This window comes from Bos indicus, chromosome 8 (assembly GCF_029378745.1).
Source record: "Bos indicus isolate NIAB-ARS_2022 breed Sahiwal x Tharparkar chromosome 8, NIAB-ARS_B.indTharparkar_mat_pri_1.0, whole genome shotgun sequence".
Taxonomy (NCBI): domain Eukaryota; kingdom Metazoa; phylum Chordata; class Mammalia; order Artiodactyla; family Bovidae; genus Bos; species Bos indicus.
In genome coordinates, this window is record NC_091767.1 from 69,544,804 (window position 1) to 69,570,374 (window position 25,571).

The 25,571-nt window shown below is 39.1% G+C and overlaps 1 protein-coding gene across 2 annotated transcripts in view; it reads left to right on the forward strand.

Annotated features, from left to right (window-relative positions):
- The window catches only part of PIWIL2 (piwi like RNA-mediated gene silencing 2), an 84,050-nt gene extending 58,531 nt beyond the window's left edge, over positions 1-25,519 (forward strand). For both annotated transcript variants that reach the window (XM_070794885.1, XM_070794886.1), the window contains exons 21-23: positions 20,059-20,312; positions 20,743-20,850; positions 21,660-25,519. In XM_070794885.1, coding sequence (XP_070650986.1) covers positions 20,059-20,312; positions 20,743-20,850; positions 21,660-21,816 — 519 coding nt within the window. In that variant the 3' untranslated portion in view covers positions 21,817-25,519. The remainder of the gene's footprint in view (positions 1-20,058; positions 20,313-20,742; positions 20,851-21,659) is intronic.
- The last annotated feature ends 52 nt before the right edge of the window (positions 25,520-25,571 follow it).

The following is a 25,571-nucleotide window of genomic DNA, read 5'->3' on the forward strand; positions in this document are numbered from 1 at the left end:
CTTAATTGCTCTAACTTCCAGTACAGTTTTTAATAGAAGTGGTGAAAACAGGCATCCTTATCTTTTTCTTGCTCTTAGGTGGATACTTTTAAGTCTTTAACCATTTAGCATGATGTTAGCTGTGGGCTTTTCATAGACTCATTTTATCATGTTCAGGAAGTTTCTTTATGTTCCTAATGGGGAGAGTGTTTTTATGGTGAAAGTGTGTTGGACTTTATAAGTCTCATTCATGTTAATACCAAATTAATTTCAATAGTACACAAAATATTGTTCCTGTGTGGTTCTATGGTGTGCCTCTTTCTTTGTGATAATTTTATATTAGGGTTTCCAGAGAAACAGAATCAATACAATATGTGTGTGTATGTGTGTGTATTTTGAGGAACTGGCTCATGTAACTTACAGAGGCTGGCAAGTCCAAAATGTACTGGGTTGGCCAGCAGGCTGGAGACCCAGGGAAGGGCTGATGTTGCAGATTAAGTTTGGGTTTATCCTAATTGATATTTTACGTCTTATATAATGTGTCAGTTGATTTTTGCATCAAACTAGGAAATCTTTGGTCAGTATTTCTTCACATACACTTTTGCCCCTTTCCCTTTCTCCTCTGCTACTAAGACTCCCATTATTTGTATGTTGTTATGCTTGATGGTGTTGCACTGCGTTTCAGAGGCTGCATTTATTTTTCTTCCATTTTTTTCTATTTCTCATACTGGATTATCTACTCTTAAGCCCCTCTACTGAATTTTTCATTTCCATTTCATTTAATACTTTCTGACTCCAAAATTTTTGTTGGTTCTTTCTTACAATTTTTTTTAAATATTATTTTTTGGCTGTGGTAGGTCTTCATTGCTGCATGCAGGCTTTCTCTATTTGTGGTAAGCAGGGGCTACTCATTGTTGTGGTGTGTGGATTTCTCATTGCAGTGGCTTCTCCTGTTGCAGAGCACAGGCTCTAGGCACATGGGCTTCAGTAGTTGCATGTAGGCTCAGTAGTTGTGGCGCATGGACTTAGTTGCTCTGAGGCATGTGGGATCTTTGTGGACCAGGAATCGAAGCAGTGTCCTTTGCATTGCAAGGCAGATTCTTAACCAGTAGACCACCAGGGCAGCCCCTTTCTTATAATTTCTGTATTTTTATTGGTAGTCTTTTTGTGTGTGAGATTTTCCTTAAAGTCTTGGATGTAGTTTTCTTTAGATCTTTGAACATTATTTAAAATGATTGGTTTAAAGTCCTTGTCTAGTATAACCAATGTCTGGGCTTCTCCAGTACAGTTTCTGTTTACTACATTTTTTCATGTGAATGGGCTTTACGTTACTATTTCCTGGCATGCTTCATAATTTTTTAATTGAAAGCTAGACGTTTTTAATATAATGCTGATGACTCTGCAAGTCAGATCTGCACCCCCGTGGACTGTTGTTGCTCTTTGTTTGATGACTTTCCTGGCCTGATTCTGTAATCTTGGTAATCTAAACTGTGTGTAGTCACTGAAATCTCCCCTTAGTTTAGCTTCAGTTCAGTTCAGTTCAGTCACTCAGTAGTGTCTGACTCTTTGCGACCCCATGAATCATAGCATGCCAGGCCTCCCTGTCCATCACCAACTCCTGGAGTTTACTCAAATTCATGTGCATCGAGTTGGTGATGCCATCCAGCCATCTCATCCTGTTGTCCCCTTCTCCTCCTGCCCCCAATCCCTCCCAGCATCAGGGTCTTTTCCAATGAACCAGTTCTTCGCATCAAGTGGCCAAAGTATTGGAGTTTCAGCCTCAGCATCAGTTCTTCCAATGACACCCAGGACTGGTCTCCTTTAGGATGGACTGGTTGGATCTCCTTGCAGTCCAAGGGACTCTCAAGAGTCTTCTCCAACACCACAGTTAAAAGCATCAATTCTTCGGTGCTCAGCTTTCTTCACAGTCCAACTCTCACATCCATACATGACCACTGGAAAAACCATAGCCTTGACTAAACGGACCTTTGTTGACAAAGTAATGTCTCTGCTTTTTAATATGCTATCTAGGTTGGTCATAACTTTCCTTCCAAGAAGTAAGCATATTTTAATTTCATGGCTTAAAATAAATAAAATAGTTTAGCTTAGTGATCAGCTAATGACAGGATAAGAATTTCTTCAAATGCTCTGAATGTTCTGCATCCTCCAGCGATTGCTGGATTATTTTTACAGTTACTGTGGTCTATTGCAAAGAAACAGGGATATAACAAAACAAGTTAAAACACCACAAAGCTCAAGATCCAGACAGTTTTATTGAATAAATGCGGTTCAGATTCTTTCAAGCTCTAGTTAGTTTTCACAGCCCTAAAAGAGTTGCTTTTGACCCTTTGTGCAGTATGCGTGTTGCTTTTATGGTTGAACGGTTTTTCAGAGGTCCTTACTTTCTCATTCAAGAAGCATTTCTTGAGGAATGCTCTTGACAGTCTGCTTTTGTCAAGTGCAAGTATTTTTCTAGGTGGACAGTCATTAGACTTTAGAAGCCCCTAAAACTAGATCACACTAGAAAACCTCCATCATTTGGTTTTAGGACCCCAAGGGGCTACTTTCTAGGAATAAGAGTAATTGAAAGCAAACTGTAGATCACCTTTGCATTATTTAAAATTTTTGAATCAGATATGATGATCTGGTGTGCTAGTGTTTCCAAGTTTCTCAGTGCAAATACTCCAGGTACCTGGAAGAAACAAACTTGAATCTTCTCTGTGTTAAAAACATCGTTCCAGGCCCCGCATTACTTGTATTAGTTGCTTAACAATAATGTAAATACAAGCATACCTCAGAGATAGGATATTGTGGGTTCAGCCCCAGACTACAACAGTAAAGCTAGTACTGCAATGAAATGAGTCACAAGTTCTTAGTTTCCCAGTGCATATAAAAGTTAGCTTTACACTATAGTGTAATCTTATTAAATGTTCAGTAAACAAATATGCATATCTTCATTTTAAAATGTATTGAAAAAATGGCACTGATAGACTTGCTCAACACAAAGTGACACAAACCTGTAATTTGTAAAAAATGCAATATCTGCAAAATGCAAAGAAGTAAAGCACAATAAAGTGAGGTATTCTATGTCTAAGCTATGTTAGCATTCAGTTTTTTAAAAGGAATATTACACACTCATATGAATACATGTGTGTTTGATATAGTTATATACATACACACATATACATAAATATGCATTCAGAATATATATATACATACATATGTGTGTATATATATATCATATTTATCATATATATAATTTGAGTTTAATTCAAAAGAAAGACTAAGTAGGTGAAAATACAAATAGACTGAAACACAGATGATGAGAGCTGCGTTTGGGTTCTTTTTCTTTAGGGACATAAGCTAATTCTGGAAGAGGCAGCTGAAACACTGAAAAGCTGTAAAGCACTTTTGAAGTCTTTAGGAGTCAAAAGCTAGAGGCCTGGGCCCCCATGTCAGTGTCATCTGGAGTCTGCTCCCCATTACTTGTGAATCTGAAGGGCTACAGACTGAATAAAGAAGAACTGTAGGTAGACCAACTCTGAATTAATTTCAGTTCTTGGATATGGATTCAGGTAAACTCTGACTGCTAGCTTTACTGCCCATTTGCCAAAAGCAAATAAAAATCCTCTGAAGGAAGATAGTAGTATCCTGGGCATCACATTTTTTCTGCAGTATCTAGCAATCAGTAAATAATAACCAAGGATACAAGAGAAAATGAAGGAACTGAAAAACCAAGAAGATCTACAGATAATTGATCCAGATACACAGAGGATTCAGCCAGATGAGTAATCAGATAGGTTTTAAAATAACTACACTTAATAAATTCAGAGAAACGGAAGATAACATTAAGAATTTTAGCAAAGAATTCTTGGGGAGTCCTATGGGAAAAAACTGAAATTTATAGAACTAAAAATTATGCTTACCAAAATTAAACAGTCAATGAATTGGTGCATTAGGTTGCTAGGGCTGCCATAACAATATCCCATGGATTGAGTGGCTTAAACAATAAAAGTTTATTTCCTCACAGTTATTATGTAGGGTAGGAAGTCTAAGATCAAGGTGCTATTTTAGAGGGCCGGATTCTCCTGAGGCCTCTCTCCTTGTCTTAAAGATGGCTGTCTTCTCTCTGTGTCACATAATATTCGCCCCATGTATGTCTGTGTACCAGTCCCTTCTTATTAGAAAGACACCAGTCATATTTGATGAGGGCCCACCCCTGTGACCTCATTTAAACTGAATAACCTCTTTAAATAGATATTCCAAGTACAGTCACATTCTGGGTATAGTGGATTAGGTCTTCAACACACAAATTTTGGAGAAACATATCTTTGTGCATAACAATGGGTAATCTTAGTTTAGGCTTAATTGAGGAAATAGAGAGACCATTAAAATATAGATAAAAAAATAAATTTCACAGAGATACAGAGGATTAGAAAATACAACAAGGCAACAGACATGGGAGTTACGGAGTTAAAATATAATACACACATAAGTGGCCTAGAAGGAGGTAAGTGAGAATAGAGGGCAGAAAAGACAATGGTAAAGAACATTCTAAAAGTGATAGAAAACACATCAAGTCATAGAGACAAGAAATCTGTCAAATCTCAAGCAAGATATAAAAAGTGCACTTAGGCACATTATCGGAGAAGGCGATGGCACCCCACTCCAGTACTCTTGCCTGGAAAGTCCCATGGATATAGGAGCCTGGTGGGCTGCAGTCCATGGGGTCGCAAAGAGTCGGACATGACTGAGCGACTTCCCTTTCACTCTTCACTTTCACTCTTCACTTTCATGCATTGGAGAAGGAAATGGCAACCCACTCCAGTGTTCTTGCCTGGAGAATCCCAGGGATGGGGGAGCCTGGTGGGCTGCTGTCTATGGGGTCACACAGAGTTGGACACGACTGAAGTGACTTAGTACCAGCAACAGCAGGCACATTATAATAAAACTGTTGAAAGTAAAGACATACATATATATGCACCTGTTACAGAGAAGGCAATGGCACCCCACTCCAGTACTCTTGCCTTGAAAATCCCATGGACGGAGGAGCCTGGTGGGCCGCAGTCCATGGGGTCGCTAAGAGTCGGACACGACTGAGCGACTTCACTTTCACTTTTCACTTTCATGCATTGGAGAAGGAAGTGGCAACCCACTCCAGTGTTCTTGCCTGGAGAATCCCAGGGACGGGGGAGCCTGGTGGGCTGCCGTCTTTGGGATCACAGAGTCAGACACGACTGAAGCAACTTAGCAGCAACAGCAGCAGCCCCTGTTAAGACATATTATGTATATACACACCTGTTAAGGAAAACAAGAACACTTATCTTCAAGGATTGACAAATTGACAAATAGTGAACTAGTCAAACAGTTTGAACCACAAGATAAAGAGTAGCTACAAAATGCTGAAGGAAAATGACTACCAACATAGAATCTGATATCCACTAAAAGTAACTTTTAGTAAGGTGAAAAAAAGAAAGACTCTGTTATTGGCAGATTTGCACTGAAGGCATATACTAAAGAGCATTTTTCACCTAGAAGGAAAATTATCCCAGAAAGAAATGTAGAAATGGTTAAAGGAATAAAAATAGGAATGAAAGTGCCAAACATGGGCATAAATTTAAATGAATGCCCACCATCTAAAATAACTAATGTTTTTGAATGGATATGTATTCATTTGTGTGTATAAATTTCAAGTTAATGACAATAACATATCTTGGAGATACATCTGGGAGAAGTAAATGAAATTCCAATGCCTTGGGTTTCTTTAATTATTGAGGAAAAGGTGAAAGTACTAATATATTTTGATACACTAAAGAGTTATGTTGTAATTTCTGGGGTAGCCACTAAAAGAATAAAAGAAGAGCATGCAACAATTGAGACAAGAGAAGAGAAAATAAAATAATAAAAATTTTAAGGAAAAAATATAGATTAGGTGAAACAGCAAGCGATACCTGGACCTTGAATATGTCATGCTAAGTGAAAGAAGCCAGTCATAAAGGACCACACATTCACATATTACATGAGTCCATTCATCAGAAATGTTTAGAACAGTCACATTTTTAGGAACAGAAAGTAGATTAGTGGTTGCTTAGGGCTAAGTTAGGGAGAGAGTAAAAGATGTAGAGTGGTGGCAGTTTAAGAGTCTGGGGCTTCTTGTTGACGTGATGAAAATGTTATAAAATTGATTGTGGTAATAGTTGTATATATCTGTGAATCCACTAAAAACCATTTAATTTTACACTTTAAATTGGTGAATTAAATGGTACATGGATTATCTGAATAAAGGTATTTTAAAGAAAATTAACCTTATAGAAATTCTGGCATTCTAAAATGTAATAAATGAAAATTTCACTATGGGGGCTTAACATCAGATTTGATTAGGCAGAAAGAAATAGCTAGAAATTTGAAGGTAGGTCAGTTGATATCATTCAGTGTGAAGAAAAGAAAGAAAAAATAAGGAATTCTAACAGAGGCTCAGAGATCTGTGGGACAACATCAGCCATAGCAATATGAACATAATGTGATTCCCAGAAGGGGAGTAATGAGAAAGGATAAGGAAGAAAGAACACTGGAGGAAATAATAGCCCCGAATTACCCAAATTAGTGAAAAAAATCATTCAACCAAGAGGCCCAATGAACACTAAATAGGAAAAATTCAAAGATACCCACACTGAGACACAACCTAGTAAAACTGCTGAAAGACAAAGAGGGCATCTTGAAAGCACCAAGTGAAAGCCACTCGTCGTGTTCAGGGCATCTTCAATTTGATTAAGAGCTGACTTCTCATCAGCAATCATGGAGGCCCGAAGGCAGTCATATGACATATTGCAAATGCTGAAAGAAAAAGAAGGTTGAATAGGAATTGTATATCCAGAAAAGCTCCTGTTCAGAAATGAAGGCGAAACCTTGACATTGTGTTCAGTGAAAGAAGCTAAACATAAAAAGTCACGTATTTATATTATTCCATTTCTATGAATGGGCTTCCCAGGTGGCACTAGTGGTAAAGAACCTGCCTGCCAATGCAGGAGACATAAGAGATGAAGGTTCCATCTCTGGGTTGGGAAGATCTCCTAGGGGAGGGCATGGCAATCCACTCCCGTATTCTTAACCTGGAGAAGCCCACGGACACAGGAGCCTGGTGGGCTACCACACAGTCAGACACTACTGAAGTGGCTTAGCATGCATATCTGAAATATCTGGAATAGGCATATTTGTAGAGACAAAACAGAGATTGCTGGTTTCCAGAGAATGAGAATGCTGGCAGGAATAGGGAGTAACTGCTGATGGGTACAAGGTTCTTTTCAGGGTGATGAAAATATTATTGAAATAGGTAGTGTTGATAGGTATACTAAAATCTCTGAATTATACTCTTTAAAATGGTGATTTTTTGTAATTTATATCTCATTTTTTTTAAAAGGAGAAAGTAAGACATTCTGAGATAAAAGCTGGGGGGATTTGTCACTAGCAGACTACAAGAAGTACTTAAGGGAGTCCTTCATGTAGAAATGAAATGACATAGACAGTAACTTGTATCCACATGAAGAAATAAGTAGCCCCGGGAAAGGTAACTATATAGATAAAGGAGAGAAAAAATATATTTTTGTTTGTAACTTTTCTTCTAGTTTGTGTTTTAAGAGATAAAGACAAAAAGCAATAATTATAAATCTAATTGGATGTGTATACAGTATATAAATATATAATTTGTAAGACAAAGTTACAAAGGGGAGCAGAGGGAATAGAGCCATATAGAAGCAAAGTTTTTGAACAATACCAAAGTTAACTTTGTATTAATTGACCAAATGAGATTGTTGTAATATGTTAATTGTAATCCCCAGGTGAAACACTAAGAAAATAACTCAAAAATGTAAGAAAAAGAATGACGAGGGAGTTAAAATGGTAACTAGAAAATGCCTGTTTAATACAAATTAGGGCAGTAGAGGAAAAATAGAGGGACAGAAAAGATATAAGGCATGTGGAAAACAAATAGTAAAATGGCAGATGTAAATTTTACTCTGTCAGTAATTGTACTAAATGTAAATGGACTAAACACCATTCAGAAGTATAAATTAGTAACTTAGATTAAGTGAAAATATGAAGATGTACTTTCTACACAAGACATTTTTTAGTTTCAAAGACACAGTATGTTGAAAGTAAAAGAAGAAAATAAACCATGGAAATAATAACAAAAGAGAGCTGGAGTAGCTATACTAGTAGGCCAGATAGACTTTAAGACAGCAGTTGTTACTGGAGACAAGAAAAGACATTTGTAGTAGCAAAAGGGTCTGTCCATGAGAAGATCATAAAGCATAAACTCATGTGAAACTAGCAATATAGATCCAAAAATATATGAAACAAAAACAAATATAAATGAAAAGAGAAATAGACAATTCATTAATAGATGGAGATTTCAAAATTCCATTTTCAGTAATGGATAGAACAAGTAGAAATAAGATCAACAAGGAAATAGAATATTTGAACAATTCTGTGATCTAACTCAACGTAACAGACATTTACAGAGCACCCAACAACAGAACTCCCATTCTTCGCAAATGTACGTGACACATTCTCTGTGATAGAATGTATGTAAAGCAAGACTCAGTACATTTAAAAAAATTAAAACTGCAAAATATGGTCTGAAACCACAACTAGCATGAAATTAGAAGTTAATACAAGGGACATTTGGGAAAGTCACAACTATATGGAAATTAAACAATACTCTTAAATAACCAAGAGGTCAAAGAAGAAATCAAAGGGGTAATTAGGAAACAATTTGAGATAAATGAAAATAAAACATACCAAAACTTGTGGATGTATGTAAAGCAGTAGTTAGAAGAAAATGTATAGCTGTAAATGAGTGAGTGAGTGAGTGAGTGAAATCTCTCAGTCATGTCCGACTCTGTGCTACCCCATGGACTGTAGCCTACCAGGATTCTCCATCCATGGGATTTTCCAGGCAAGAGTACTGGAGTGGGTTGCCATTTCCTTCTCCAGGGGGTCTTCCCAACCCAGGGATCGAACATCTCCTGCATTGTAGGCAGATGCTTTACCGTCTGAGCCACCTATATTAAATAAGAAAAATCTCAAAACAACCCAAGTTCCATCTTAAAAACTAGAAAAAGAAGAGCAAACTAAGCTCAAAGCAAGAAGGAAAAAATTGATAGAGGTTATAGCATAGATAAGTGAACTGGAACACTGAGAAACAACGGAGAAAATCAGTGTGACCAAAAATTGATTATTTGAAAAGATCAACAAAATTGATAAGCCTTTAGCTAGCACCCATGAAAAAGGGAAGAATCAAGATACTAAGATCAGGAATGAAAAAGACTGACCTTGGAGAAATAAAAAGGATTTTAGGAAATGAACAACTATATGCCCAGAAATTAGATTACCTAAGTGAGATGGGCAAACTCCAAAAAAGGCACAAACCATCAAAACTTTTTAGTTATACCAAACATTGAAAGAATATTCTTTCATGGACTCTTCCAAAAAATAGGAAAGGAGGGAACATTTTCCAGTTTGTACCATGAGCTAAACTGGTTTGTACCAAAGCTAAACTGGTTCCAAATTGGGAAAGGAGTATGTCAAGGCTATATATTGTCACCATGCTTATTTAACTTACATGCAGAGTACATCATGTGAAATGCTGAGCTGGATGAAGCACAAGCTGGAATCAAGATTGCAGGGAGAACAGCCTCAGATACGCAGACAATACCACCCTTATGGCAGAAAGCAAAGAGGAACTAAAGAGCCTCTTGATGAAAGTGAAAGAGGAGAGTGAAAAAGCTGGTTTAAAACTCAACATTCAAAAAACTAAGATCATGGCATCCAGTCCCATCACTTCATGGCAAATACCTGGGGAAACAATGGAAATAGTGTTTATTTTCTTGGGCTCCCAAATCACTGCCCATGGTGACTGCAGCCATGAAATTAAAAGATGCTTACTCCTTGGAAGAAAAGCTATGTCAAACCTAGACAGCTCCCAACAAAAGTCCATTTAGTCAAAGCTATGGTTTTTCTAGTAGTCATGTATGGATGTGAGAGTTGGGACTATAAAGAAGGTTGAGTCCGAAGAATTGATGCTTTTGAACTGTTGTGTTGGAGAAAACTCTTGAGAGTCATTTGGACTGCAAGGAGATCCAGCCAGTCAATCCTAAAAGAAATCAGTCCTGAATATTCATTGGAAGGACTGATGCTGAAGCTGAAACTCCAATTCTTTGGCAACCTGATGTGAAGAACTGACTCACTGGAAAAGACCTTGATGCTGGGAAGAATTGAAGGCGGGAGGAGAAAGGGATGACAGAGGATGAGATGGTTGGATGGCATCACCGACTCGATGGACATGAGTTTTTGAGCAAGCTCCAGGAGTTGGTAATGGACACGGAAGCCTGGCATGCTGCAGTCTGTGGGGTCACAAAGAGTCAGAGACAAATGAGTGACTGAACTGAACTGAAAGCTAAGAAAATTGCAGAAGATTTCTAGACTGGAAATGAAGTTAAAGTATGCCTTTTAAAATATTTGTTTTATTTGTTTATTTGTACCAGGTCTTAGTTGCAGGTGGGATCTTTAGTTGTGGCATGCAAACTCTTAGTTATGGTACATGGGATCTGGTTCCCTGACCAGGGATCGAATCTGGGCCCCCTGCATTGGGAGCATGGAGTTTTAGCACTGGGCCACCAGGGAAGTCCCAAGTTAACTCTCTGTATCTATTTGACATTGTCTTACATACAAAAAAACCATAAAGAATACGTGTATACAGACTATTGTAGCTAATAAAAGTTCAGCAGGGTTGAAGATACAAGATTAATATGCTGTAATCAACTCTTTCTCTAAGCCACTATTGTATTCCTACAGAAAGAGGAAACTTTGGTCACAGAGTCATAGAAGGCCATATAAACAAGCAGAGATACATACACAGAAGGCGGCACTGGAAAGGTGGAAATGAGATTGGAATGATGTATATACAATCCAAGAAACACTAAGGATTTTCAGAAACCACCAGAAGCTAAAGTAAGGCAAGGAAGTATTCTTTCCTAGGGCTTTTGGAGGATGCATGTTGCACTGCTGATAACTTCAATTCTGGACTTCTACCCTCTAGAAATGTGAGAGAGTACATTTCTGTTGTTCCAAGCAACTCAGTTTGTGGTTGTTAAAGCAACCCTTGAAAAGACTACAACAACCTAGTGCGTTACATTCCAGTTATGCAAGGTTGGTTCAACATTTTAAAATTTGTATACAGTCCATCAGTAGGCTCAAGAAGAAAAATCCTGTCACACCAATAGATGCAGAAAAAGCATTTGAGAAAAATCAGCTCCCATTCGTGATTTAAAAAATAAAAAAGCCTCCGAACAGACTAGCACTATAGGAGGATCTTCATAAACTTGATAAAGAACACCTACAAAAATCCTGCAGCTAACCTTGTACCTAATTCTGAGAAACTACATACTTCCCCCTAAGATCAAGAACAAAGTGTTTCTTCTCTCACCATTCCTATTCAGCATCATACTGGGAGTCCTAGCTAATGCAAAAAGACGAAAAGGAGTAAAACTTATACAGATGAAAAGGAGGGGAAAAACTTTACAGGTAGCATGTCTACATAGACATCTCAAGAAATCAACAACAAAAGAGAACTCTGCTGGAATTATAAGGTTGCAGGATACAAAGTAAATATACAAAATTAAATGGCTTTAAAAAAAAACCCACGTAATCAATTCCTTTTCCATATACCAGCAATGAACAATTGGAATTTGAAATTGAAAGCCATACAATTTGTATTAGCACCAAAAAAAAAATATACAGATATAAATTAACAAAGTTTGTGTAAGATCTACATGAAGAAAACTCTTAAAACTCTCATGAGAAATATCAAAGAATCTAAAAAAAGGGAGAGCTATCCCATGTTCATTGATAGAAAGACTCAATATTGTCAAGATGTCAGTTCTTCCCAATTTGATCCATAGATTTAGTGTAGCACTAGACAGAATCCCAGCAAAGTTTAAGTGGAAAGGCAAAAGACACAGGGTAGCCAACACAGTATTGAAGAAAAACAAAATCAGGGGACTTAGGCTGCTGTAGATCTACAGGAATATAGATGGTGTGGTGTTGACAAAAGAAGACAAGGTAACAGCCCAGAAATAGACTGGTACAAATATATTCCAGTGATCTTTGATAAAAGGACAGGGGCATTTCAATGGGAAAAGGAGACTCTCTTCAATAAATGGTACTGGAATAGCTGCCCAGCCACATGGAAAAAAAAACAACCCAAAAAACAGTGACAAGAAAAACCACAAACTATATCCAGACCATATACGTTTCACAAAAAGTAACTCAAAATTATCACAAATTTAGTGTTAAAATACAAAACTGTAAAAGGTATAAAAGGTATAGAAATTCTTGGTCACCTTGGGTTTGGTGATGACCTTTTGATACCAAGGCACTATTACCACGTGGACATTTCACTGTCCATGAAAGAACTGATGAACAGAACTTAATTAAAATTTTAAAAAACTTCTGTGAAAGACACTAAGAGAATGAAAAGAAGCTACATATTCAGAGGAAATACTTGTGAAACACATATCTGATAAAGTCCTGTTACTTAAAAAACAGAATTATTAAAAACTCAGAAGTAATAAGATGGGCAAAAGACTTGAACAGACTTGTCATCAAAGAACATATACAGATGGCAAATAAGTATATGCAGAGATACTCAGTATAATATTGCTGCTGCTGCTGCTAAGTCGCTTCAGTCGTGTCCGACTCTGTGCGACCCCATAGATGGCAGCCCATCAGGCTCCCCCGTCCCTGGGATTCTCCAGGCAAGAACACTGGAGTGGGTTGCCATTTCCTTCTCCAGTGCATGAAAGTGAAAAGTGAAAGTGAAGTTGCTCAGTCGTGTCCGACTCTTAGCGACCCCATGGACTGAGGCCCACCAGGCTCCTCCGTCCATGGGATTTTCCAGGCAAGAGTACTGGAATGGGGTGCCATTGCCTTCTCCGCAATATAATATTAGGGAATGCCAAATTTAAACAAGGTACCACTGCACATCTTTCAGAATAGCCAAAGTCCAATAACTGATACCACCAAATGCTGGTGAGGATGTAGAGCAATCTCTCATCATTGCCTGAGGGAGTGTGGAATGGTGCAGCCATTTTGGAAGACAGTTCAGCAGTTTCTTACAAACTAAACATTGTCTTACCATACCATCCAGCAGTCATACTCCTTGGTACTTACCCAGATGAGTTGAAAGCATATGTCTACACACACAAACAAAAACTACACAATTTTTATAGCAGCTTTATTTATAATTGTTAAAACTTGGAAGCAACCAAGATGTCCTTCAGTAGGTGAATGGACAAATAATCTATAGGACATCTAGACAGTTAAAAATTCATCAGTAAACAGAAATGAACTATTAAATTATGGGAAGATCCGGAGGAATCTTAAATGCATAATAAAGTGAAAGAAGCATATCTAAAAAGGCTACATACTATATGATTCCAACTACAGGACAGTCTGGAAAAGACACAAAGTATGGACACAGTAAATAGATAGTGATTGCCAGAGGTTTGGGAGGGTGAAGATAGGATAAATATAGGACTGTAAAAATATTGTATATGATACTACAAATGACATGTGACAGATGTAGACAAATGACATGTATTTTTCAAAGCCTATAGAATGTACTAGAGTAAACTCTAATATAAACTGTGAGCTGTGCTCAGTCGCTCAGTCGTGTCTAACTCTTTGTGACCCCATGAACTGTAGCCTGCCAGGCTCCTCTGTCCATGGGATTTTCCAGGTGAAAATACTGGGATGGATTGCCATTTCCTACTCCAGGAATCTTCCCAACCCAGGGGTTGAACCCGGGTCTCCTGCATCTCCTCCATTGGCAGGCAGATTCTTTACCACTGGGCCACCTGTTGACTTTAGTTGATAATAATATATCAGTATTCATCAGTTGTAACAAATGTCCTATTCTAATGTAATATAGTAACAATCGGGGAAACTGTGATTGGTGGGGAAGGTGTATATGGGAACTCTGTACTATGGCCTCATGTTTGTTTGTAAACTTAATACTGGTCTAAAAAACAAAGTCTTTATTTAAAAACATGCACATATGATGGGATGCTACCACACTCATACTAAAGTGAAAGTTAAAGTTGCTCAGTTGTGTCTTGACTCTTTGTGACCCCATGAACTGTAGCCTGCCAGGTTCCTCTGTCCATGGAATTCTCCAGGCCAGAATACTGTAGTGGGTTGCCATTCCCTTCTCTGGGGGATCTGCCCAACCCAGGGATCAAGCCCAGGTCTCCCACATTGCAGGCAGATTCTTTACCATCTGAGCCACCGGGGAGCCCACACACACACTAAGATGGCTAAAATAAAAAAGAGTGTTGTTGAGTATGTGGAGAAATTGGAACCCTCATGCATTGCTGGTGGGATTGCCAAATAGTTGAGCTACTTTGAAAAACAGTTTGGCATTTCTTCAGAATGTTAAGCATAGTTACAGGAGACCCAGCAATTCTACTCCTAGATGTAAACCAAAAGAACTGAAAGCATATGTCCACACAAAAACGTGTATATGATGATCATATAGCAGTATTATTCATAATAGCCAAAAGTGAAAATACTTCATATGATTGATGAATGGACAAACAATGTGATGGAATACTATCTGGCAGCATAAAGGAATGAAATACTGATACATGGTACAACATGGGTGAACTATGAAAATATTATGTTCAGTGAAACTATTTAGTCACAAAGACCACCTATTGATTATGTTTGTCCAGGACAGTCTAATCCAAAGAAAGAAAAAGTAGGTTAGTGTGTTTAAGGAGTTGGGGTTGAGGGGTCGTGGAAAATAGCTGCTAGTGCGTATGAGATTACCTTTTTGGGGTGATGAATATATTCTAAAATTGATGGTTGCAAGATTCTATAAACTTAAAACTTTTGACTCTTGTACCTTAAAAGAGTGTCTTTTACGGTGTCGTACATTATATCTCAATAAAGCTGTGAATTAGAAAAAACACTACTCCCAAACATCCATCTAGCATGTACGTGTGTGGAATCAACAAATTAATACATGCTGCCAAGGGAAAAACAGGTGCGAAACGTTGGCTTATTTCCCTGGGCCCCCACCCTTCCTCTGACGTGCCTTCACATAGATGTTTTTGTATTTTGTCCAGCTTTTCCAATTATCCTCAGCTATAGGATTTCCCAGAATTCCTGGTCTATGAATGAGGCCTTGCTGGCAAGCTTCATTTCATCTATGGTTTTATTTAAAATCTGTATTTAGATTTATTTTTCTAGTCCAGCAGTTCTCAGATTTTCTGGTCTAAGGAAACCTTAAATATTACTGAGTTTTTTGTTTGTATAAGAGTATATCTATCAGTGATTATTATCATTAGATTTTAAAACTGAGAATGTTTTATATTTTTAAATTTTACTTTCAAATACTAATAAGCTCAATTCATGTGAATAACAAAAATCACATTTTAAAGATCATAATCACAAAAAGAGAAATACCCTATGATTCCACATATATGAGATACTCAAGAGTAGTAAAATTAAAGATAACTACTTTAAAAATGTTTGGTAATGTATGTTTTACATTTCAGTGAATGGCTGTAATGTTTGGGTTAGTAAAAGGCAAGGGAATGTCCTGCATTTAATTTATTGTGGTGTCACATATCATTTACTTTCTGGAAAATTCTGGTGAATATTTGTGAGAGAATTATAGTGAAAATGCCAAGTAATGTAGTGGTATTGTGAGAACAGTTTTGACTTTGTGGACTCCTTAAAATGACTAAGGGACTCCTGGATGGGAAAGGAGTGGAGCCCAGAGCATACCCTGGGAACCACTGCTTGTGGCCCATAGCATTCGTCAGAGCTCCGGGACCACATCTCCCGCTGCCTGTGAGGCTCCTCTAGTACTGGGATGTCTCATGGACCACTGAAGCCTGACATGTGAGTCTGAGTGCCAGGGTCGCTTTCCATTCACGTGTGAAAATCAAAGCTAAGCTGTTCTTGACACTTGCTGTAGCTTTTAGCGCTCATGATTAGTAATCACCTGATGCTGAGTTTGTCTGTGATTTGGCCTGAGGTTGGAGAAAATTAAACTCAGCTGTAGTTGATGCAGCCCCTGTTGCTTCTGATGTGTCTCTGGCTGTGGCTGTGATTACCAGCCTGGTCTGACTGGTATCTGACTCTGAAGACAGAAGGGCCACAGTGTTACCTTTGGAATCAAAAGTTGGAAGCAGCCAGCTTGACGATGTGTGAGTGTATAGGTTCTTTCTGCTTCTCAGTTCCACTTTCACTTCCCTTGTCTTAGCAGAATTGGGAGAATCTACTTGGTGGAAGTATCTTGAGCCAGTGATTATTTGGGAACTCTTCCAGAATTTAGCCTGCCCTTATTGCACCTACTGTTGCCAATATCTTGCTGGCCTCTTCTTCCTCCTTTTTTTCCCCCCATTTTTTTTTTTTTTAATGGCTGTACTGGTCTTTGTTGCCGCGTAGACTTTTTTTTCTCTAGTTGTAGCGAACAGGCTGGAACAGCCTGGGCGCTTCTGTCGTTGCGGTGCATGGGCTTAGTTGCTCTGCTGCATGTGGGATCTTCCCAGACCAGGGATGAAACCCATGTCTCCTGCATTGGCAGGAGGATTCTTTACCACTGAGCCACCAGGGAAGCCCCCAGTGTTTTTTAATTAAGTAAAATACATATAAAACTTAACATTCTATCCCTTTTTAAGTATAACTTTTTAATGGTGGGAAATACATTGATAATGTTGTGCAGTTTTCTTCATCATCCATCTCCATGGCTCTTTTTATGTTGTAAAACTGAAACTCTCTTCATTAAACAAGTGTTTCCCATGCTCTCCACCCCCTCACCCCTGGCCACCACCGTTCTACGTTCTGCCTCTGATTTTGATGACTCTGAGTATCTCACATCCATGGGAATGATAACTCATTTGTCTTTTTGCAACTGGTTTGTTTCATTTAGCATAATGTCTTCAGAGTTCATCCATGTTGTAGTACATTGCAGAATTTCCTCCCTTTTAAGAGCTGAATAATATTCTGTTGGATGTATATGCCACGTTTTGCTTACCCATTCTTGTGTTGATGGACACTTGGGTTACTTACATCATCATATAGGTCAGTCTCCAGTTCTTTACTTGCCCCTTGTCTAGTCACAGTCTACAACTTTGCTCAAGCTCTACCTGGAATCCTTTTAGCCTTTGCTGACTGAAGTGTCTGCTGATTCTTTTACTGAGGTTCACATATTACTCCAGGGAACAAATGTCTTATACTTCTCTCTTCTCATAGCGTTTTATTTGTACCTTTGTTACATTATTTATAATGTTTTGAGAGCATTTACTTTTAAGTGTGTGTCTCCCCAGTTTTAAGTTCCACTAATATTTGGAAGGTATCAAGATAATTTGGGGGCTTCCCTGGTGGCTCAGATGGTAAATAATCTGCTTGCAGTGGCAAGAGACGGGGATTCGATCGCTGGGTTGGGAAGATCCCTTGGAGAAGGGAATGGCTACCCACTCCAGTATTCTTGCCTGGAGAATCCCATGGACAAAGGAGCCTGGCCAGCTACGATCCATGGCATCACAAGAAGTCGGACATGACTGAGCGACTAATACTTGAACATCCTTTCAAGATAATTTTTATGAGACTAGCACAGTGGCTCATATCTAGTGGGCATTAAGTGTTTGTTCAGTGAATGAATGTAATCACACATAAAAAAACATCTCAAAGTTTCAGCAGATACTTTTTTCTCCTTGACCCTCACCATTGTATTTAGTGCTAGAGACACCAGGCCAACAAGCACAGTCCTCCTTTCAGGATATTAATGAATTTATTGTTTCATGTATTTACCGCAGTACTGAAGTGATTTGACAATGTATATTTACCATTAATGTTTCAGTATTGTGACTTGTCTCATATTTTGACCCTCCTAGATGATAGTCTTATCATTAATGAAATGAGGAGGATGGGCTAGATGACCTAGAAAAGTTACCATTGTTGAATGTTAACTATGTTATTAGATTTTCATGCTCCTTGGTAACAGGAATCATGTCCTTCACTCTTACTGGAATCTTACGTAGGACCAAGTATAGTGTCTCACCCTCAGTGGTTGGTTGCCGAGCCATGCTAAGTCGCTTCAGTCTTGTCTTACTTTGTGAGACCCTATGGACTGTAGCCTGCCAGGCTCTTCTGTCCATGAGGTTCTCCAAGCAGGAATACTGGAGTGGATTGCCAGGGTTAGCAAATTTTAAAGAAAGACGTAATATTAGTGAATACCTCAGTTGAATTTGATTCTGATTTACACTCCATTGATCTTGTTAGATTCCTTCCCTGTGCTTCAGAATATCTGTATTTCCTTGATCTAGTTTGTCTTCAGCTTTTGTATTCATGATACACACGCTTTATCTCTCAACCCTAAGAAGAAGGTGCTGCTGCTGCTAAGTCGCTTCAGTCGTGTCCGACTCTGTGCGACCCCATAGACGGCAGCCCACCAAGCTCCCCCATCCCTGGGATTCTCCAGGCAAGAACACTGGAGTGGGTTGCCATTTCCTTCTCCAGTGCATGAAAGTGAAAAGTGAAAGTGAAGTCGCTCAGTCGTGTTTGACTCTTAGTGACCCCATGGACTGCCGCCTACCAGGCTCCTCCATCCATGGGATTTTCCAGGCAAGAGTACTGGAGTGGGTTGCCATTGCCTTCTCCAGAAGAAGGTGAGGTGATCATTATTTTCAAGTGGGGAAACAGTCTTCAACAGCATAGCTGAGGAGCAACACATGCAGACTCATCCCAGGTCTCCTGACCCCAGATCCAGTGTCATACTTCTCTGTTTCCTCACCTGTGAAATCAGGTTTTTTTCAGATCTCAGTGCCTATGTTACCCAGCCTTTAACACAGCATATCAAGACTCTTTGGGAAGTCACAGAAATGTGCTCACTTTAGCAAAATGGAGATTAGTTGGTAAGATCATGAAGAGCCTCAGGGAATTGGTGAGAAGGTTGAGCGTCAAACTGGGAAATGGAAAGGAGTTCTAGAAGCAGGGACCTGAAAAAGCACCATCAAACTCCAAGTGTTTCTGGTTCTCTGCTCAAGAGTCAGAGTGAGGGAAAAGCATTCTGCTGGCGTAGCTGGAATCATCTCCTGTCTTTTCGTTAGTGCAGTGATTCTCAACTGGGGACAGTTTTGTCCTCCCACTGTGAAGCCTGGAGACATTTTGGGTTATAACTGGGAGAGAGAGCTACTGGCATCTAGAGGGTAGAGGCCAGGAATGCTGTGAAACATGCTCTGGTGTCAGCCCCCAATAACAGAATTCACTGGTCCCACACATCAATAGTGTTGAGGCTGAGAAGGCCTGGATTAGGGGGAGGCAGCTCAATTAAAATCCCACCAGACTATCCTGTTGGAGGCAGAAGAACACTTAAATGCTCTTACCAAAAAAAAAAAAGTGGAATAGATAGTAGACAGAAAAAACGATAAAAAAGCACTTCAACTAGGGCAATAATTCCAAGGTTGTAAAGAATCAGATATGACTGAGCGATTAAGCACACACACACACACAGAATAATTATTTAGTAAAGGATCCTTGTTTTAGCAACTTTGGATGTTGCTGATGCACAAAAATATCAGGCTGGTGGATCTGTGGCATGTGCAGTTATATGTTAGAATCTCTTCAACAGTTCACCTTGTTCTTTGCATAGACAGTAATTTAGTGTTAAATCCAAGTAGAAGGAAGATTGATTCAAGCCTGTAATTTTCCTTCTTTTTAACTTTGTTCACACTGTTTCAGTGTAAGCCTTGTGTATATGACTCTGAGCTTGCTTATTTGGTTCCATATTTTATAACACCTTGGCTGTGCCAGACCTGTTTTGCTACCCTGAGGAAATCTAGAAATGACTAGAAGCTGCCTTTCCTTGCCCTTTCAACATGATGGCTTCGGGTCTAGCTGTGAGAGGGACCTACTGCCATGTCTCCAGGTTGTTCACTGGGTGAGCCGCCCTCTGCCGGTGGTCATTAGCCCTTGGGCCCCGCGGTTCACCTCAGCAAGGTTTCGTTTCAGGTGAACCACTGCCTCCCAGATAAGATTGTGGTGTACCGTGATGGAGTGTCTGATGGCCAACTAAAGACAGTTGCCAGCTATGAAATTCCTCAGCTACAGAAGTGTTTTGAAGCTTTTGAGAATTATCATCCCAAGATGGTGGTGTTTGTAGTGCAGAAGAAAATCAGCACCAACCTGTACCTGGCTGCCACTGAGAACTTTGCAACTCCCTCCCCTGGGACTGTGGTAGATCATACGATAACAAGCTGTGAGTGGTAAGTGGGCGAAACACGTATTTCAACAAGAATAGTTTGGGGAAGTTCTCTGTTCCCTGGGTACTGGAATGGGGAGGTAGCCTAGAGAGATTTGGAATGGGATCTTCAAGAGATTTTCCTGGTAAAAAATAAAATTTTAAAAGCTATTTAGAAAACACACAAACCACCAGTGAAGCTTTTAGCTCTTAAGTATAAAATATTGAACATGCATTCTTTTCCTAAGAATATGCATGCTTAATCTTCTGCACACAGATGTGATCGTTTCTACCACCACTTTTAAATAACCTGTTGAGTCAGGAGACCTGAATTCTCATCCTCGTTTTGCCTTTGTGATGTCCTTGATCCAGTCATTTGACCTCTCTGAGCCTTAGATGAAGGAGCATCTCCAGCTCTGTAACTATACCATTAGTTTGTACTTTTTCCTTACTAGGGTGGACTTCTACCTTCTTGCCCATCATGTGCGGCAGGGTTGTGGCATTCCAACCCATTATGTTTGTGTTCTCAACACTGCAAACCTGAGCCCTGATCATATGCAGAGGTGAGCTGACCAGTAACTTACTCCTAACTTGTGAATAATTCTGGCCACTGAGCTAAGTCTAAGACCTGGAGTTTAAAAACCTCTGAATTCAGCAAATTGGATTTGGCTTAATTCAACAAATCACTGGTTTTGGCTTAATAATTTTCTGATTCTCTCTGAAAGCATTTTTTTTCTGAAAGCATTTTGAATTTATCTTTTGGAGTTGGATTTACTAAGACTCATTTTCTCTTATATAATCAGAAAAGACAAATACTGCCTGCCCCCTTACCCCTTGAGTTTCTTTATGTCTTTGATGATAATGATATATCTTTTCGAGGAATAATTGATAATCGTTTTTGTATGGTAAAATTACTTGAAGACCTTTCAAAAAATTACTAACAACCAACCAGGCTTCACCTCGAAGCATTCTGAAGCATTTGTATTTTTAAAAACTGCTCCCAGTGATTATGACACACAGCCAAGTTTGAGACCCATTGCTCTTGAGCTCAGAGTAAAAAATACTTTGCTGGGGTACTTCTCTTTCTGCAGCCTTTTCTTGAGACAAGAGAAAAAAAAGTGTTCTTGTTGTTTTCCTTGTTTTGCTATAAAAACAGGAGCACCTAAATTGGGAATTTCCCCATGTCCTCTTCACTTAAAAATAGTGGAAATAATTTCACTTAAAAATAATAATTCCAAAAAGTTGCATCATATATTCCTCAGTCCCCCAGTTTGCTGGTAAATATGCTGTGTCATGCACCCAGAAGGACATAATCATGCTTTGCACTGAAGATGGAGAGTGATAAGGCTCATGTTTTCTTCTTGGCCTACAGGTTGACTTTCAAACTGTGCCACATGTACTGGAATTGGCCTGGTACCATTAGAGTTCCAGCTCCTTGCAAGTATGCCCACAAGCTAGCCTTCCTGTCAGGACAGATCTTGCACCACGAACCAGCCATCCAGCTGTGCGAGAACCTGTTCTTCCTGTGACTGGACAGTCAGGACACGGGCTGGTCAGAACAGGCAGACTTCTGAACTCAGCTGTGAACTCATCTGTGCAGGGTCAACAGCAACCGGAAAGGGGTTTGTGTTGGTGTTTGCTCTTTCGCCAACCCAGTAGAATATCTTTCTTTTCATTTTCTTTTCTAAGTCTGTTAACACTGAGAATCAGGTTCCAACATAAATTTCAGCTAGAAATTGTCTTGTTGCCTTTGTAGAGCAAATGGAGGTAGTCTGCTGCAGTGTAGATGGGGTGGGTGAAGATGGGTGACCCTTCAGGAGTCTCCAAAGCTGACAGAAGCTGTAGAAGCCTGAAGAAGCAGCAATTACACTTATAAACTCTGCTTACTGAGCAGTTCTCATTTCTGGTCCAGAGCTGATAGTGAATGAAGTCTTTGCAAAGTTCTTAAAGTAGAGAGCTACTTTATTTGGGCAACTGGAAAGGTAAGAAGGCAAAATTTCTCAGGATTTGGCTGTTGCTGGCAAATGTGAAAGACATGTCGTGAAACCAGCTGGTGGGTACTTTTCAGGCTCTTGCTGACCTAATCGTCTCTAGGGATTGAGTTGATGAAACATGACTTGAACTAGCTTTGGAAGGAGTGTTTAGTTATTTCTTGCCTCCTGAGAGGACAAACGCAGTTTTATCTGTATACTTCAGTTGCTTTATAGTATGCAGTGTTGGTTTCTTCCTACCTCCCCCCCACCCCGACCTCCACCACACACACACATACCAAGATACCTTTGCTCCTTGTCCTTGTTACTGACCTTTAGTCAGTTTCAGTTTTTTAAAACTAAAAATCAGAACATGTGAAATTCAGTAGCTTCAAAGGTTCATGACAGGCCATGAGCTTTTCTTGACCCTTTCTCTGCAGTGTATCACTTCCTTTTCTGTTGATATGTTTGCAAATTGAACCACTCACTTCCCTTGCTCAATACTCTTTTCCCGGCCATTAGCTCATTTTGTTAGGAATTTCTCTGAGTCTGCATTAAGATTTCCAGAAGTTGGCTTTGGGAAGCATGACACTCCTTCCAAAGTCCAGACATTTTAGTTTAGAAGGTTGTCACTGTGCCTGCACGTTTCAGTGTGTTTTGTGTGTGTGTTTATTTTTCTGCTGTTTAAAAATCTTCCAGTCCCTTCAGGGCTAATTCAGTCTTACCTTGTTTTATCTAGATTTTTAAAAGCTAGTTTTATTTAACATTTTGGAATTTGTATTTATTTGTGTGTGTATTTTATTTTATTTATTAATTTTTTTGTGTGATGGCAGGGAGGGATGACTCAGAAATCCTCATTTTATATGACAGTGTGTGAGAAGAGAAACTTTAGCTTAAAACTCCTTAGATGAATAAAAGCAACCTAGCATTGCGTTGGCTGCAGCATGCGGCAGAGGCTGAGCAGCGTGGGGGTCCGTGGTCTCATGTGCACTTCTGGTTCCACGCGGAGTGAGGGACAGCGAAGGGCTGAGACCTGGGGTGTAGACACTGCAGAATCAGGCACATTGGATCACTGGTTTTGATCAAACAGTTCTCCAATTCTCTTTGGAAGCATTTTGAATTTCTCTTTTGAAGTTAGGTTTCCTAATTCACATTTCTTCACTTTTTCCTCCTGGTTTTCTTTCCTTGTTTTTTCAGTCTTAATGTGAAATGACTGGGTCATGGGGTAGAAAATAAAAAGAAATTTGTATAAATGTGTAGTTGTGTTTGTGATAATGTTGACATATGGTAGTGACATAGTTCTTTTTCTTCGTAAACCTTGTAGCACTTGTTAGAATTATTAATTTGTTACTGGGCATGCTGGGGGCAGCTGCAGTATTGGTACTCAGGTAATTTCACTGAGATCTGGCAGTAAGATTTCTTGAAGAAAATACCAACAGTCTGTCTTCTGGGACGAATGAAGCACGTGTTGTATATATGGGTGTGTGTGTGTTTTGTCTTGTTTTCAAAACTCTCTTCCCATCAGAGAATTTTTGTTAGCCTGAGTAAAAGCCAGCTCCTAAGGGTGGCCCTTCCCTCTCGCCTTTTCCTAATGCTTGTCCTTCTTTGCTTGTACTTCATGGTGTGTCTGTAACCTTTTTAAGTACCTTCCCAAAGAACCCTGACTGCTTACTTCACCACTACATCCTTTTCTGTTTATTTAGAAATTCCATCTTCAGTGATTCAGTGTTTCTTGAACTCATCCTTAAAAGAATCTAATTTAGCTCCTTTTTACTTGAGCAGCATTTTATTGAATGGTGTGAAAAGGGAAGTAGTTTTATAAATGACTACCTCTTCATATTGAAAATGTTATAACTTGTGCCTGAAATTTCTCAGTCATTTGGGATAATTGGAGAAAGACCCTATTTTCTCTTTTTTTCCCCTAAACCTAGCTTTTTCTGAGTGTCTTACCTTTCCCTGTCTAGACTTATTTTCTCTCTTTTAAAAAAATTAGGAAATTCAAGAGAATGAGAAAAAAAAGCCACAGACTGAAAGAAAATATTTGAGAAAGACACGTTTGAGGGGCTCCCTGGCAGCCCAGTGGCTAAGACTGTTCTTCCACTGTAGGAGCTCGAGTTGAATGCCCTGGTCAGGGAAGTTCTACGTGCTATGAGGCATGTCAAAGGAAAAAAAAAAAAAAGACATATCTGATAAAGGACTGTTATCGGAAATATACAAAGAACTCTTAAAATTCAACAGTAAGAAAACAACCTGATTAAAAATTGGGCAAAAAGACCTGAAGAGATATTTCACCAACTAAGATATACCGTTGGCAAATAAGCATATGAAAATATGCCCAACATCATATGTCATTAGAGAACTACAAATTAAAATGAGATACCACTGCATACCTCTTATTATAGAATGGTCCAGATTCGAAACGCTGACCACTCCAAATGCTCGTGAGGATGTGGAACAGAAATTCAATCATCCATCGTTGCCCGAGGGAATGCGAAATAGCACAGCTAGTTTAAAAGGCAATTTGGTAGTTTCTTACAAATCAAAACATACCCTTATCATATGATCAAGCAGTCACACTGTTTGGTATTTGCCCAAAAGAGTTTATAATTTACATCAACATAGAAACCTGCACTGGATGTTGATAGCAGCTTTATTCCTTCATAATTGCCAATACTTGTAAGCAACCAAGATGTCCATCAGTAGGTAAATGGATAAACAAACACGGGTATAAGGAGACAATGGAATATTAGTCAGTGCTAAAAAGAAATGAGCTATCAAAGCCATGAGAAGACCTGGAGGATACTTAAATGCATATTACTAAGTGAAAGAAGCCAATCTGAAAGTGTTACATACTGTATGATTTCAACCATATAACATTCTGGAAAAGGCAAAAACTATAGAGACAGTAAAAGGATCAGGGTTTGGGGAGAAGGAGGGATGAATGGGCAGAGGAGTTTTAGGGCAAGGAAACTATTCTGTAGGATACTGTAATTATGTGTAATGACATGTGGATCCATGTCATTGTGGATTTGTCCAAACCCATAGAATGTGAAACACTGAATATGAAGCCTGATGTTCCTTGAACCTTGAGTGATATGACAAGAAGTTGATGTAGGTTCACTAACTGTAATTAACACAAGCACCATTCTTGTGGGGGATGTTGATAATGGGGGAGGCTGTGTGTATATGGGAAACGTCTAACCTTTGCAAATTGTGCAGTGAACCTAAAAATGTGCTCTAAAAAATAACTTTTTTAAAAGAATGAGTTAGGGTGGGAGTTCCCTTGTGGTCTAGAGATTAGGATTCAGTGCTTT